Source organism: Cervus elaphus, chromosome 4 (genome assembly GCF_910594005.1).
Source record: "Cervus elaphus chromosome 4, mCerEla1.1, whole genome shotgun sequence".
NCBI classification, from domain to species: domain Eukaryota; kingdom Metazoa; phylum Chordata; class Mammalia; order Artiodactyla; family Cervidae; genus Cervus; species Cervus elaphus.
The window spans coordinates 11127284-11144713 of record NC_057818.1 but is presented as its reverse complement, the minus strand read 5'-3'; the positions used below and the strand labels follow the sequence as shown (position 1 = coordinate 11144713).

Genomic DNA, 17430 nt, shown 5'->3' with positions numbered 1-17430 from the left:
TGTATCAAGCCAAGGATGGTATGGACATGGCAGAAATGCCCCACTGCTTCCTCCAGCCCCATCTATGGGAGGCGCCATTACTGCCCTCTTTTCCAATGAGATCAACGTGGCTTCAGAGTTGTTCTCAAAGCAGGACCAGTGACTGGTGCTGGCAAATGAAATAAAGGTTATCTTTTATTCTAGCCAACAGATGTATTGGCCTTGAGGCTGAAATCTGGTAAGAGACTCAATTTTAAAAAAGGCATGAGAACTTCTTGGCTTCCTTTGTTATTGTTAATATCATGCAAGTGACTTGAAATCCTGAGAAAGTGCAGGAGGAACCCTGGTGAATCCTCTCTTGTGACGGGCAGGAAGGAGCAAAAACCACAGAAACATATTCCTGTTTCCTCACTGCTGACTCATTCCAAGGGAAGCAGCAGGAATATGCCATCTTCCTGGAAATGAAGTCTATAGGTCTTTTCTGGAACCCTTGCTTTTCTACAGAACAAAAGGCTGTCCATTCCAAAGGTGAACTTTGGAAATGTTTCATTTGACAGTGATTTGCAGTTGGCTTCTTAACTTCCAGATACAAGGGATTGGAGCTGGGAAGAAGAAGAAAAACTGTGTATGAGGGGAGGAATATGAATACAGAGGAAGAAAAAAATCATGATGCATTCCAGTGTACATTCACTGCAGAAGAGGGCAGTAAGGATATTCCCTTGTACGGGCTGAAATGAGATCACAGGCTGACAAGAAAGGAGCTGGGCCTCAAATCCTTGGAGACAGGAAAAGGCCCTTGAGAAGAGCTGGTCAAGGAAGATGTGATGGGGGCGGGGTGTGAAGAAGAGAAATTTGCTCAACAGCTGGATAGAGAGCAGGGCCTGGAGAGAATTTATATAATTGGATCCCAGGGATTTTAACAAGGGCAGTTCCATTCAGACACTAGGGCTTTCAACTAAATTCTAAATGTAAATCACAATGCTTGGTTAGAGAGAAAACTGGCCAGGAGGGGGATAAAAGTGAATCAATTCTAAGTAGATGGGTTAAGCTAGGAGAGCTAGTTTAAGTACAAAAAGGACACAGTATTCTGATCATAACATGAATGCTGAGAAATACTCTGTGTAATAAAAAAAGAAGTAAGTCCATGACATTACTGGCTGATCGAGCCTAGTCTTTCTTGAGGCCTTTTCTTTTTTCAACTGCTTACACTGCTAAGTTTCAGGTACAGGTTGAATATTCATTTGCTCCCTCCCTCATTCATTCTTCATTTTCTTTCTTCCTCTCTCTCATCGACCTGGAATTTATCTAAATGTGGGCATACTTGCTTTACAACGGTGTGCTGGTTTCTGCTATAGAGCAAAGTGAATCAGCCGTATGCACACGTACACCACCTCCCTCTGGTCTTCCCTCCCGCCCCCAGTCCCAGCCTTCTAGATCCCCGCAGAGCACTGAGCTGCACCCCCTGCGCTATACTGCAGGCTCCTATTAGCCATCTATTCTCCACCCACATGTACATGTCGTCTCAATCTCCCAACGCATCCCAGCCTCCCTTACCCCCAGCCCTGTGTCCACACGGCCATTCTCCCCATCTCCTTCTCTACTCCTGCATTGCAAATAGGTTTCTCTATACCATTTTTTCAGATCCCACATGCATGTATTAATATTTGGTATTTGTTTTTCTCTTTCTTATGTACTTCCCTCTGTATCACAGATTCTAGGTCCATCCACATCTCTAAACATGACCCAATTTCATTCCTTTTTAAAAGCTCTATGTTTTCTGGGCAATTGTAAAGCTCATCCTAGATTTCAATTTCAAAATAACTTAGCTGCTTCACTATTTAATTCATTCATCAGTCAGTTTGTTATCTAAGATCACAAGGCTCGCTTAGGTCCTACTGCCCAGAGCCTGCAGCACCAGAGATAAAAAGAGGAATGAGACAGTGGGGGCCTCAAGGAGCTGATCACCCACCCGGTAACGGTCTCATCTGAGGTCATTTCTGTCTTTGCCTCTCACCTCCAAGCATTTCCTTTCCTGTGTGACATAGAAATTTACTGAGCAAGCATCCAATTTTAATCTTGAATTTGCTCTTGTTTATCTGCTCTCTTTCTGAACATTTCCAGCTTTGCTAGAAGCTTCCATGTTCTTCTAGCTCTGTCCCCATAGGTCCAGCCTCCAGCTTCTCTACCTGACGTCAGGGTCACCAGTCCTATCTCCTGTTCTCCAGTGACTTGCAGAGAAAAACACCATTCCTTCTACTCTCCTTACTTTGGAGGACTCTAACCTGTTTCTTTCTCTAGAAATAGCTCCTTACATTGAAAGAAAACACACACACACAGAGCACTTTTATTGCTACAGTTTTGGCCCAGCTGCCTTGGGTTCCCATCAATCTTCAGTGATTTAAGGAATAGGGTTGTCACTACAAGATATTAAAAACAAAAATCAAAAACTAGCTCTGCCTTATTGGGGGTGGGGCAGTGCCCTGTTCTGGCAGGAACGGTCTGCTGGTTGAGACACCCTGCTGGCAGCGAGTGGCAGGAAACGATGAGATGAAGGGCTGTTGGCTCATCAGATTGTGACGAACACTTCAGAGGGAGGAAGACCTCTGTGCTCTGGAGAGAGGTTATCGTTTCAGATCACAGGACTAGGCATCATCCCAAAGAGGGATGGGGCAGAGGGACACAAAGTCCTCAAGTCTGCCTCTGTGTGGCAGTGGAATCCCGCAGAGAGATGCAGCCACCGGGAATCCCTTGCTCGTCCTTCACCATTCTTTGTGACTGAAACAGTGAAGAGCCGTGTGAAAAAGAAGCCCCCATGTCTCTTGGCTAATTTGTGCCAAAAAGAGGCAGCAGGCCCTAAGATCTCTGTCCAACAGATTGAAAGATGGCTAATTAACTCAATAGAATCCTTCTGTTGGGAGAGTTTAAGGGGAAAAAGACAAAGGGAAAAAGAAGCCAAGTGTGAATAAAGACTGAGAAGCTGAATCATGAGGGTGGTGATGGCCACTGTGGAGGGAGCAAGGGAGGCAGCATCTGGGGAAAAGCAGGGTGGCTGGAATGCTTCTGGGTGACTCATTTGTTTCTTCTTTCGAAAAACATTTACTGGATGGCCATTTTTGTACCAGACACTTTGCTGGGTGCTGTTGGTTCATGAAAAGCAAGTTACTAAGTCCTAATTCTGTCAAAAGCTAAGGGTGTCTGATGGGACCTTACATGGTCTGTGTGATGTTCTGATAGATTTAAGTCACCAAAACCACCTAGTCTGCCCTACACAAATGCAACGTACTAATTAATTAAAATGTAAAAGAACTAGGGGATTTGGAGCTCCAGGTATGGTAGAATGACATATGGCCCAAATTCTTACAGCTGAGCTTAGCCTTGTGACCTGTATGACCAATAAGAGCAACTGGCTATGATGCAAGCACAGGCCTGAGATGCAGCCCCAAGGCTGGGCTTGCCTCTTGCATTTCTACTCTAACCAGAAGAATGAGAGACACAGGGAACAGAAATAAGTCCTCCCCCACCACAGTCCAGCACTAAACCCGGCAGTTTAGATCAACCACATCCGAGATGACCCTCAGATGCGTGGGCAAGAAATAAATGCTTGCTGTGATAAAGCACTACCATTTTGAGGTACTTTTGACCCTGAGGGCACTGAAAATCTGAGAGATCTGGTGAGCCAAAGAGTCTATAAAGGGATTTTGTGACCATGGACTTCATATATTTATGATGGAAATGGTAGCTATTAGAAAATGAAAGCAAGAATGGGTGTTTCCAACAAAGCGCTCTTGTTCTCCTTGGATCAAAGGTCAAAGGCTTGCCATCAAACACAGTGGAAGTCAGTTCTGGGATTCACTCTGGTCCCCCAGTGTCGTAGAGGCTCAGACGTGCCACCAGAAAAACTCACATCATCAAGAGAACATCACTAACATCTACAGAGTGTGTGGCTGGATTCTAACCTGGGCTCTAATTGTATTGATACATTGTTGCATTTTGTCCTACAGCAATTCTATAATATGTATGAGAGAAATTGGCCACCTCATGCAAAGAGTTGACTCATTGGAAAAGACCCTGATGCTGGGAGGGATTGGGGGCAGGAGGAGACGGGGATGACAGAGGATGAGATGGCTGGATGGTATCACCGACTCAATGGGCATGAGTTTGAGTAAACTCCGAGAGTTGGTGATGGACAGGGAGGCCTGGTGTGCTGCGGTTCATGGGGTCGCAAAGAGTCGGACACGATTGAGCGACTGAACTGAACCGAACTGAATGTCCACACTTCAGAAAGGAGAGAGAAGTTCACAGATGATAAGGGTCTTGCCCAAGATCTCACACACGGGATGTGACAAATCCTTCTTAACCCCAGAGACTCTACAAAATTTGTACACTTATCTCTGGAGGGCCTGTGTGAGATTTCTTCTGGACGGGAAATGAAGAGGAAAGCTGGGGAAACATATAATGAATACAGAGTCATCCAAACACCATTTAGTATCTTCATTGGAGCCATCTGACTATAAAATTGATGGTACTTTATTTTTTCCTCCAAAACTCACTACCAAATCTTGATTATTTCAAGATCTCTGAGTTCTGCCTTCCCTACAGAATAGGATGAATCATCCTCTAACTTCTCTTTGCTGTAATAGAGATGCATTTCAACTTCCCCTCCTCTATATTCCAAAAAAAGTTCTCCAAAGGTCTGAAAGATACTAGATGCTAGAGTTCTATGGACACCGGTGTGTCCTACAGAAGTCAAGCAACACTGGGATCAAAGGGCTTATTACATTTTACTTCTGTAAGGATTCCTTTCCAACACTTGGGAAAAACAGAGCAAATAATATGAGTTGCTGACCTTATTCAACAGGAATAGATTTGGAATGTGACGTTCCTGGTCTCAGTAAGTCAACACTTCTGTGCATGCTGCCTTTCTATCACCAGAAAAGGTTGAGCATGCAGAGGAGGAGGGGAAATAAAGACACAGATGTTCTGGATTCACAAGTTAATAATCGGGAATATTGTAGATGTTGGAGAGTTGTGACAACTGCACTCTAAGCCCCAGGGTAAAAGCAGTGATTATAACATTAGCTAATAGTTATTAAGCAGATACATGTTCTAAGCTCTGAGCAAGGTGCTTTACACAGATGTGTTATAGCAGAGTTCTCACAAAAACATTCTCAATAAATTTCCCGGTTTAAATTTCATCTCTACCTCTTACTAGCTGTGCAACCCTTAACAAGTTATTTAACCTCAACTTTTTCATCTGTAAAATGGGAATCTGAGTTGAACCTCATTCAGAGAGTTGTTAGGAATACATGAACTAATAAAGTGCTTGAAACAGTGACTGGCACACAGCAAGTTGAATATGAGTGGTTAGCTATCATATCAGCCCATTGAATCACTTCAATAAATCTAGGAAATAGGTGCTATTGCCATCTTTATTTTATAGCTAAAACAAAACAAAACAAAACAAAAAATCATGAGGTTCTGGGAAATTGAGTATCTTACTCAAGCTCACTCAGGAGATAAGTGGCAGAGCCAGAATGTAAACACATTTCTATTAGATTCTGATCTATATGTTCTTGAGCACATTAAAGCAAATAAACACACTTCTGATAGCATAGAGTATTTCCAAGACCTGGTGAACTGTATCTAAAATCTGGGGTGTTGCTGCTGAATACAGAGGTGTGGTGTCCAGACTACACTGGCCAATAGGATTGCAAGGGAAATGATCTGTTGTAGTTTAAACCAGTTTCCTACTCCCCTTCCCTTGAGATCCTGATTTAGAACATTGCGGTGTTTTTTAATGGTTCCCTGGTGATTCAGACAATCCACCACATTTGGAACCTACTGGAATAGGGCACTCTCATGCTGCTGAATCACTCAGATCTCTGGTATGGAAAGTCTTACGGGCTGCCCAGTCCAGCTTCCCACCCATGGCTGGAAGCCCGTGTCTCTGGCAGATGTGACTCAAAGCTATGAGGTCTGTACAGGAAAAGTCCTCTTTACATGAACCCAGGTCTACTTTCACCCACTGTTCCTCTGGTTGGAAGCTGAGAGAACAAATCCATTCCCCATCACAGTTAGTTCCTGGAGGGAGGGGGTGGGGGGATGGTGCACAGAGTGGACGAGGGTAGATTCATTCAGACAGACATGCTCTGAAGTGAGCACAGAGTGGACGAGGGTAGAGACAGACATGCTCTGAAGTGAGGCACGGATTTGTCCCCACTGTTCAGGGTATGCAGGGCCCTTCCCTCATACACATGTTCCTGCTGAATGGCTCCAAAATCTCCAGTCAATTAACTGTCAACTTATGTCAAGCATGACATCAGCTCACAGAAGCCCTGTCTCATGGATCCCTCTGTTGTTCCTAAAACATCTCATTTTCCTCCCACTTTCTCCTCCTGGTGCCAGGGAGCTTGCATTGTTTGAATACTCCCTTACTGGCTGTTGCAAATTCTCTGTGTCTGCCGGGAATCCAAGGAGCTGAACTTCACCATCAGGTCTTGGCCCTTTGACCCTCCAGCTCAGAACAGGGCATGTTAGCCCAGACCCATGAAAAGCAGATGCAAGGTGGGGTTCAAGACCAATGGCTTTATTAGGGAAACACCTGGTAAGAACATGCATAGGAAGCTGGGAGCACACGGGAAAGCCATCAGACTAAGCGGCAAGTCTGACTTGGAGTGACGGACAGAGGGATGGAAGGCTAGTAGAGGGGTCCTAGAGTCTAAGGAGGTGCCCTGCAACTAAAGGAGGCACTGCAAGGTCCTAGGGGAGTCCCAGAGCAAAGGCCAGCTGTCAGATGAGTTCTAAGACTCCCAGGAACTGGTCTGCCTTAGCACCCCTGCCTTACTGAGTCATTTGTGAGAACTAATAAGAAGTACAACCTCAGCCCAAACATGGCCATGGACTTAAGAGCTCAGCAGCTGAAAATGTTGGCCAGTTATGCTCCTGTGGTTAGAGGTCTGGGATACATATTCTCATGGTTGCCACACTTAGTAAATGTTAACCGTTCCTGTTTAAAGGAGTATCTCTCCTGTTCAGTTGATGGAGGTATCCACCAAACATTTTTTTACTTATTTCAACTCAAAGTGGACAGAAAGATTCCTCATTTTTCAACAAATATTGAGAAGTCTGGGCCATTCATAGAAGGAGCTTCACTAGGAGGAATAGATGCACTGGTTGTGGGAGTATGAAGAGTTGACTGTGTGGGACGCAGCCAGGAGAAGGTATCCTGAAATATGCTGGGGCAAAAGACCTGAATAAAGACTGGGACTGAGCTGAAATCAAAAAGGAAAATCTTCTTTGTGGAATTCAGAGTTGCAACCATAGAAATGCAGATGGTTGTCCCAAAGAAACTGCATAAAGACAGATTCTTGAAATGGAAAGATAGCAGTAGCAGAATAGTGGCCTCCCCAAACAGGGTCTATTCTAATCCCTGAAACCTATGACAGTGGAAAGTCATAGGGCAAAAGAAATTAGGGATACAGATAGAATTGAGGTTGCTAACCACCTGACCTTGAAATGGGAAGGTTACCATGGATTAATGGATTATCTGTGTAGGCCCAATGTAATAGTGAATGTCCTTGAGAGACAAAGGAAGATTTAAAGATGCTGCTGGTTTTAAAGATGGAAGGAAGAGTCATGAGTCAAGGAATGAAGGTAGCTCTAAAATTTGGGGAAGGCAAGAAAATTGATGTTCCACTACAGCCTCAAGAAGGAACTGGATAACACCTTGATTTTTGCCCAGTGAAACCTTTTTAGGACTTTTGATCTCCAGAACTAAGGTATCTTTTGTTGTTATTTTAATCCATTTAGCTTGTGCTAGCAGCCCACTCCAGTGTTCTTGCCTGGAGAATCCCAGAGACGGCAGAGCCTGGTGGGCTGCTATCTATGGGGTCACACAGAGTTGGACACGACTGAAGTGACTTAGCAGCAGCAGCAGCTTGTGCTAATTTGTCACACAAGCTTACACAACAGGAACTTAATACTGTTCTGATGCCAGAATCTTGAAAGAGAACTATAGATATTAATGGCATAAATTCTAATTTTCTAGGGGCTTTTATAAACATTTTAAATCAATTCTCATATGTAACTCCACAGAGTGGGTATCATTATCCCCATTTTACAGATGAAGATGCCAGGACTAAAAGTTTAAAATAACTTGGCTAAGATCACACAGCTAACAAGTGCAAATTCTGAAAGTTGAATCAAGGAAATATGGCTTCATAGCTCATGTCCCTAAAAACAGCACTATACTTCCTTTTTCAGAATGGAAGGATGGCAAGAAACAGCCGTCAGACAGTAAGGGAGAAGGAGGGACTGAATGTTAAGCTACGGAATCTATGGGAGGACCAATTTTGAGACTGGGGTAAGAAAAGAAGAAAATATTATTAGAAGATGAAGCACGGGCTGTGCAATGGTCTAGACTAGGGAGCCAGCAGTGTAGCCTTTGAGAGACTTACTGTAATTGGGCAGAACAATCAGAAAGGTAGGTGCAGTGTTGCAGCACTGTATGTGGGGAGATATATTAAGAAATCAGAGTTTCCCCAAAAATGCAGAAAGTAGAATCAAACGGAAAAAAAAAATTTACATGGTTTGTTGTTTATGGGGCAAAAGATCTGAGTAAAGACTGGACTGAGCTGACATTAAAAAAGGAAAATCTTCCTTGTAGAATTCACAGTTGAAACCATAGAAATCCAGATGGTTGTCCAAAGAAGCTGTGTAAAGGCAGATTTTTGTAGCAGAAAGATAGTAGTAGTGGAATAGTGGTTTCTCTGAACAGCTGTGTAATTTTTTTTTCTTTTTGACAAAAAAGAAGAAAGGAAAATACTTGAAGGGGATGGAGAGAAAGGGAAATACAGAACAGATGGCCTTAAGATCTAAGGTTAAGTCTTAGCAAAAAAAGATGGTCCTTCCTCTGAGAGGAGAGGAGGAAGGCACACCCGGAGGGTGGAGAGGAGGATGAGGACGTTCATCTGGACTTCACTGGGTTCACCACCTCACCCTGCAGAGACGGGGTGTGGGAGAACACCTCAGGAGTGGATATTTGGAACTGGAATTGTGGTACGTGAGCTGGGGAACTGAGGAAAGAGGAATAAAGCGTGCTTCAGGGAACAAATTTATCAGGACACAAACTTTATTCACCAGCACTGAGGATTAATTTACCTTTGCGATATGCTGGTGAGAGGCAAAATGGAAGTATATTATTAGTTCCCTCCTTCTGAATGATTTTGAAGTGACTAAGTGAAAGTCTGTAACCAGCTCAATGGAAAACAACTCTGTAGAAATGGAGTCCCTTTTGAAAATTTCCCTCAGCCGATATGGCATGTAAGTCAGCCAATCACAGGAGGCTGAGCCTCTGATGACATTGCTTCCCAGGCTCCCAGCCTTCCTGTGTGCTGACATGACAGAATTTGGGGGAGGGGAAAAAAAAACATCAACTCATCAGTCGTGTATTGTCCTGAATCACTAACCAGAAAGCATCAGGAGGTTTTCAATACACTGGATTAAGGAGAGGAGCTGCCAACAGGAACTCCATGACAGAGACTTCAATGCAAACAGTTGTTCCCTTTTAGTGCTCATGAATGCCTGGCCGTGAAACAAACAAACAAGCAAACAAACGTTTCTTGACTATTAGGAAGTCATGAGCATGAAACATGAGGACCAGAAAAGACGAGAAGGTTCATGGATACAGTTCATGAAGTCTGAGAGCTCTGGGGCTTTGCCTGGGCAAGACACTGAAACCAAAGTCTCAGCTCTTTCTATTCCAGAGCACAGAAACCACCCCCTACCTCCCTAGCTTGTTGGGGAGGATTAAGACAGATGTTTTTTACTGGGTTTTTACGGAATGAGCCCTCAAGTATCACATTTATACTCATTCTAACATACAGCACCCAGTCGTCAGAAGTATATAATCCACATGTTACTGAGCTGTCTTCAATGCGCCCATCTCAGGTCCAACACTTCAAATGACCGGCTCAGTCTGACCTCCTCCTCCCTTCTCCTTCATGAGGAATGGCCTTTGTGGACTCGGTCAACCTGCTCCCTGGTCCTCTGACCAATGGGCAAAACATATCGGAGAGGGACAAGAGGGAAGAAATGTGGGTTTTCACTCTTCTGCTCCCTCGTAGCTGGGACACTGAGGGTGGCTGTGTCTCTGAACTAAAAGTCTCCATGTCTGTGGGGTGGCCCCACACACTGGCTTATAGTCTGGCCCTGTCTGTGCCTCCCTGGGCAGGGGGCTCCCCTTTCTCAGCCAGGTTCCATCCTGCAGCCCCTGAAGGACACTGGACACACGGCTGAAACTCTACTTAGCCATCCAAGGGAGGGCAGGGCCAGACAATCCAAAATGGAATGCAAGTTCGCAAACGGATTAACCTGATTGGTGCAGATGTCTTCAGGAACATTTGAAGGGTAGGTTCTTCAAATGTATTCCAGTCAGTTATTTATTTGTTAAAAGATCCTTTAAGAGGAAAGATGTATTTTTTTCTCCCTTCTTGTCACTGCCTCATGGAGGGTGGGGGGGTCAGACTGCCCAGAATAGACATGGCCAAGACAGACCGACGGACCAAGGGGTTCACAGCCTCTTCTTAGAGCAGGCTACTGGCCTCACCTTGGCCACCTTGCCCACCCACTCATGGTCAGGCCTGAGGGAAGGAAATCCTGAGTCTTGGTGCCACGTGACCAGCCAGCTGAGCTGCAGGCGCTGTAATTTGTTCACAAACCAAACACTTGCTCAGTCCACTCTGTGTGCCCCGCACCATCCTTGGTTTTGGGGACAACACAACCTCAAAGGCCTCACTTGGGAGCTGAAGTGCCTGAGCGAGGGCAAATCCCGCCTTCATCGGCTACCACTTGTATGTCTGTAAACAGGTCTCAATCTCCACCTTCCTGAGTTGCCGCAGTTGTTCAATAAGCATTAGCGGTTCTCGTGTGATGTATTTTCTATAATGCAGTCAAAGACTTGGCACAGGGACGGGGTAATAGGCCAATAATCATTGTTTTAATCCATGATGAGAATGACTGGAGAAATGTCTAAAGTGCAGTTAAAGTGAAGGAAAGAGACGTATGACTCCAAGTTACCATGGAAGGTAATCCACACTCATTAATGGAGGGAAGAAGAGACAGTCGGGGACCCCAAGGAAGAAGAAACTGCCTGCACGCGGGCAAGTGAGAGAAGGCTTCAGAGGATGGTGAGTAAGTGGAGCTCCTGCTTGCTAGCTTCTTCAGAGCCCAGGCCCTTCAAAGGCCCGTCCCCGCTGGTCTGCCTCATCCGGAGCTCTTGCTTAATGAAGACTCTCCGACTGTCTCCTGAGTCATCCACTTTTCAACTCTCTGCAAATCTTATCTTGAAAAATGCCTTCCTTTCCTCCCTCATCAATGCCTTTGCATTTCTCTGTCACTTTGTTATTGGCCTTTGACCAGACGCTTTCATCTCTTCCCAACACAGAATCCTTACAGCCCTGTTTTCTGCTGTTTTTACAAACCCGATATACTGTCCTCTCCTGCATTATTTAGTGCTGAAAACTGAGGGAGGAGAGAGATCAGAAAAATATGGTGTGCCTAATTGCGTTTTGCTGTGAACAACCCTAAAAGGAGATCTCTGCTTTTCAGAGATGGGTGTGTGTGTGTGTGTGTGTGTGTGAAGGGAGAAATTGAGGAAGGGGGAGTTAACTTGAAATTAATAGATAAAATTATTTATATTTAAACATGTGAAAATTTATCTCAATATATTACTCTCCAAGAGGGAGAGCAAGGTCTGCAACGATACTGTAAATTCGGAAGGACTGATTTAAGAAAGGTAGGAAACTGTTTTAACTTAATAACTGTGGTAATGAGAATGTTGCTATCATTATTTATCGGGTGCTCGCTATTTACCATTTGCTCCGTGAGGACTTTGCATCGTGACCTCATAGAGCCCTCACAGCACAGCGGTCTGTGAGCAGGCAGTATCACTGTCCCCGTCACACACAGCAGAACAAAGAACGACAAGGCTCAGAGAGGCTTAGGCAGTCGCCCGACGTCACCCAGAGCTGCCCAGGCCTGGCTCTGACCACGACCCCTCCTCCCTCCTTGCTGTCTGAGGCTCTTCTCCAGGGAGGCCCCGAGCCCTGTGTCCTCAGGGGGGTACAGGTGTTGTCTCCACTTCTCCATGGAGGCCCCTGAGCGCCCTACCCTGAGTGTGTGATGACACACACAGCCCCCCGCCCCCCGCCACTGCCCCCAGACCAGCCAATCCAGCCACAGCAGCCGGGGGCTCGAGGCCACCCCATCCCCCTCTACCCACGTCACTCTGGGCAACCCCAGCTCTCCTTAATACTCATCTGCGCTTTATATCCATGAGACTAACAGAAATCAGACAGGTCACCTCATGAACAGCAAAAGGGGGTGTAGCCTGCGGCAGCTATTCGGGAGAGTAATCTAGCAACATCTCAAAACAAGTCTAGTCTTACCTTATGTCTACATGTCCTCCTGCTGCTGTAAGAAATTGCCACAAACTTTGTGGCTTAAAACAACAACAGTGCGTTACTGTACATCTCTGGAGGTTGGAAGTCTAGCAGAGGTCTCACAAGGCTAAAATCAAGGCGTTGGCAGGGCCGTGTTCCTTCTGGAGGTTCTAGAGGGGAGACTTGGGTTCGATCCTTGGGTGGGGAAGATTCCCCTGGAGAAGGGAAAGGCTACCCACTTCAGTATTCTGGCCTGGAGAATTCCATGAACTATACAGTCCATGGGGTCGCAAAGAGTCGGACATGACTGAGCTACTTTCACTTTCACTACACCTTCTTGCTGTTTCTGACTTCCAGAGGCCACCTGATTCCTTGACTAACAGCCCCTTCCTCCATCTTCAGAGCCAGCAGGGTGGTGTTTTCAAATCTCTGACTCTGACTCTTCTGCCTCTCCCTTCTCTCATAAGAACTTCTGTGATGACTCTGGACCCACCTGGAAAATTCAAGTTCATCTCCCCATCGCTTAAGATTCTTAATCACATCTGCAGAGTCCCTTTTGCCCTGCCAGGCAACACATTCACCCATTCTGGGGATTAGAAAGTAGACATCTTTGGAGGTGTTATTCTGCTTGCCATACCTGTGGCCCAATAACCATATTCTTGCATATATATGATTCAAGGAACTTCTCACACTGATCCACAAATGAGTCATAAAATGTGCGACTGCAGAGTGAGTGGGTGTTGGGAACTGCAATGGATGCGCCACATGGAGACAGTGGAAAAGTGAAGTGTGAAGGGTGAGCAACCCATGGGAATAGAAAGAGATTACAGTAACAGCCTAGATGTTCCCACAAAAAATGCTTAATGAAGGAAGTTAAGAAATAAAATAAGGTCTGGTAAGTAACACAGGATCATTTACATCAATTTAAAAACTAAATCCGCTCAAAATGGAGGTAAAACCGCCGCCCGGTCGCCCCCAGCCCGACTCCGGTCGTCGCCGCCGGCCCCGGGGGGAGGAGGGTCACGATCCCAAGGAACCAGAGCAGTTGAGAAAGCTGTTTATCGGGGGTCTGAGCTTTGAAACTACAGATGATAGCTTAAGAGAACATTTTGAGAAATGGGGCACACTTACTGATTGTGTGGTGATGAGAGACCCCCAAACAAAACGTTCCAGGGGCTCTGGTTTTGTGACTCACTCTTGTGTGGAAGAAGCGGATGCAGCAATGTTAGCTCGACCACACAAGGTTGATGGGCGTGTAGTGGAGCCAAAGAGAGCTGTTTCTAGAGAGGATTCTGTAAAGCCTGGTGCCCGTCTAACAGTGAAGAAAATTTTTGTTGGTGGTATTAAAGAAGATACAGAAGAATATAATTTGAGAGACTACTTTGAAAAGTATGGCAAGATTGAAACCATAGAAGTTATGGAAGACAGGCAGAGTGGAAAAAAGAGAGGATTTGCTTTTGTAACTTTTGATGATCATGATACAGTTGATAAAATTGTTGTTCAGAAATACCACACTATTAATGGGCATAATTGTGAAGTGAAAAAGGCCCTTTCTAAACAAGAGATGCAATCTGCTGGATCACAAAGAGGTCGTGGAGGTGGATCTGGCAACTTTATGGGTCGTGGAGGAAACTTTGGAGGTGGCGGAGGTAACTTTGGCCGTGGTGGAAACTTTGGTGGAAGAGGAGGCTATGGTGGTGGAGGTGGTGGCAGCCGAGGGAGTTTCGGAGGAGGTGACGGTGGATACAGTGGATTTGGAGGTGATGGTGGCAACTATGGCGGTGGTCCTGGTTATAGTAGTAGAGGAGGTTACGGTGGTGGTGGACCAGGATATGGAAACCAAGGTGGTGGATATGGTGGCGGTGGTGGAGGATATGATGGTTACAATGAAGGAGGAAATTTTGGAGGTAACTATGGTGGTGGTGGAAACTATAATGATTTTGGAAATTATAGTGGACAACAGCAATCAAATTATGGACCCATGAAAGGGGGTAGTTTTGGTGGAAGAAGCTCGGGCAGTCCCTATGGTGGTGGTTATGGATCTGGTGGTGGAAGTGGTGGATATGGTAGCAGAAGGTTCTAAAAACTCAGAAGAAAAGGGCTACAGTTCTTAGCAGGAGAGAGAGCGAGGAGTTGTCAGGAAAGCTGCAGGTTACTTTGAGACAGTCGTCCCAAATGTGTTAGAGGAACTGTGGCAGTAAAAATCTGCCACAGAAGGAACGATGATCCATAGTCAGAAAAGTTACTGCAGCTTAAACAGGAAACCCTTCTTGTTCAGGACTGTCATAGCCACAGTTTGCAAAAAGTGCAGCTATTGATTAACGCAATGTAGTGTCAATTAGATGTACATTCCTGAGGTCTTTTATCTGTTGTAGCTTTGTCTTTTTCTTTTTCTTTTCATTACATCAGGTATATTGCCCTGTAAATTGTGGTAGTGGTACCAGGAATAAAAAATTAAGGAATTTTTAACTTTTCAAAAAAAAAAAAACTAAATCCATGGACATAAAATGGCAACATGTATTTTGCATGAGTATTATACAAGCAAAAAAAGACATTTGTATACATTGTCAGTGGCTGCCAGTAGGACTAGAGACGGGAATGGAGTGAGGTGGGTGAATAAAAGGAATAAAGGAGAATAAAGTAAAAGACTTGCTCCAACACCGCTTTCTCCATGAAGCCACCCTGCCTCCTCCAGCTCCCAAGTGGAGGTGCCCAGCTCTGAGGTGCCGATCTTTAGTGGAGTTCCTGCACACTGCCTTGCATTTGTCTTTCTGCATCTCTCGTCTCACCCTGAGCCTCTTGGAAACAGGGACTGCATCTGGTTTTCCTGTGTATCTCTGAAGTGTAACATAACGCCTGCCTTGCAGTGGGTACCTATTATGTGTTTTGTTAAGTTGAATAGAGAAAAAACAAGACTTCTGGAGTGGGGTGTCTCATACGAGCTGACACGTAGAAAAAATTCTAAGGACACCCAAATGGGCTTTAAAGCTAAGCAGAAAGTTTAGAGCAGAAAGTTGAATTGTAAAGCCAGTTTCTTCAGGTAAGCAAAAGAGAAGGATGGCAAAGAGAATGTAGACTTCCTCAGCATCTGCTTCACCTCTAACTCAAGACAAAGTGCCAAGAAGAATGAGCATCAGAATGAAAATGCAGAGCTAACAGAAGGGAAAAGACACCTTATGTTGAGTCAAGGGTGTGGAAGGCTGCACCTAGTGGCTCTAAATAATTCCGTGCAGAAGAACAGGCGCGTACTGAGACAGGGCTTGGAAAAGCATCTCCAAATATTTCAAAAGTGGCAGTGGATTCTGCAATTCTATAATAAGACTGACATTGTTCAGGGTCAAAACTCCAGAACTGATCATTAAAGCAACGGTTTTAACACTTAAAAATAAAATAAAGGGGTGAACTTTAGAAGCCTGCAAGGGTTCATTAGAGTCTAGTTGTGCCTGAGTGACCTGATTTCCTTCGTGGACATTAAATGGCAAAAGACAGACTTGTAGTAGATCTTTTATCTAAATTTCAGCAAAGACTTTGATAAGCTCTTTTTTAGTGGTTTTGGGGACAAGGTAGCAGTCTGCCTTGGTAACCACTTCAATGGACGAACCCAAAATGGCATGATGCATGGAGTGTGCCAATCCTGATGGCTATTGCTAGAATAATACCACCACCCCTGGTAGTAAAAACGGCAGAGGTGAGCTGGATGCTTTCCATGTGATAGGCACTGTCCTCGGCAATTCACGGTTAGTCATTTTCTCCCCCCGCCCCATTAACTCCATGGGGAAGGAGCCATTTTATTCCACTTTGCATGTGAGGGGAGTGAGGTACACGCAGGAGAAATATCTTCCCCAGGTGCCATGGCTCCAGAGACTAAGCCAGCCCAGCATGTAATTCTGCTAATGAGCTTTTACACTAGATGTTAGATAATGCAATTGCAGAAATGGAATTCAGAAATGCAAGCACCTCTGCAGAAATGGAATAAACATTTCCCCTGACTTACTTCTCAACCATTCCCCGTTTCTCACCCAAACACAGCTCTCACACTCAGGGGTTTTCCTGCCTGATCCATTTCTCGATAACAGCTCTCTATGATGTAGCCTGCTCAGGGACTGTCTTCCTCCTTTGTATTGGTCTATTTCCCACACTCTTTTAACCTGTACTTAATCAGTGCCCTCTGAGTTTTGGCTTTGGGATTCAAGTTCACCTCCTGCTGCCCCTCCCCTAGATAGGCCTTCTGTTCCGAAATCCATCTATGCAAGGTGCTGTAAAGTACAAATCAGCTTACAGCCGGGTCTGAAAGTATGAGACTTTCTGGACTCGAGGGTTAATGCCTTAAACAACTACAGAGGCTTCATTCTCAAGTAATCCTCCGCAGAGCAGAGCAATCACTGCAAACAAAGCTAATGGTCATATGAAATCAATTGCTGCAAGACTGGGATTCAGCAGATACTCCCTGTTTAAATAGGATCTGGAAGAGGTAGCACCCAAGGGCACAAGATGCTTAGGGGGAAATAATCCAGCTGACTTAACTGTTCGTGCTTTTCAGATTTCATTCTTATCTAACTAGGACGATCTATTTTGCACTGTATTATTACTAAGAAGAAACCATTCGAATTCAGAGTTGAATCTGGGGAGGTGAGTTTATGTCACAGCTATAATCAGTTAGCCATTCGATGCACACTGGTTGAATACACGTCGGGAGTAACAAGGTCGAGCGGATGATGTTCAGGGTCTGGAGTCAGGGGGCTGGGACTTCGGTTCTGACTCTTTCATGCATGGACTGAATGGCCTCTACTCCTTAGTTTTTAAAATGCAGGTGCTGATACACACCCCACAGGGCTGTTATGAAGATTATGTTTGTCTCCTCCAGAAGCTGATCATGAAAGAGGTGCATGCGGTTTATTTGGGAAGTAAAGGGAGTACCTATAGGAATAGGAAATGAGATAAGGTAGGCAATGCAGCCGCCAAAGGTTTATCAATCAACTGTAGGTGGGGAAACAAGAGGCACATCTCTTGT

At 45.0% G+C, this 17430-nt stretch overlaps 2 protein-coding genes across 3 annotated transcripts in view; one reads left to right on the top strand and one right to left on the bottom strand.

Moving 5' to 3' along the window:
- CDH13 (cadherin 13) overlaps positions 1–17430 on the bottom strand; it is a 981031-nt gene that overhangs the window by 656205 nt on the left and 307396 nt on the right. The window lies entirely within an intron of this gene.
- Positions 13366–14612, top strand: LOC122691571 (heterogeneous nuclear ribonucleoprotein A3-like). Its single transcript, XM_043898158.1, has one exon. It carries the CDS (start codon positions 13366–13368, stop codon positions 14500–14502), a length of 1137 nt encoding a protein of 378 aa, XP_043754093.1. The 3' UTR covers positions 14503–14612.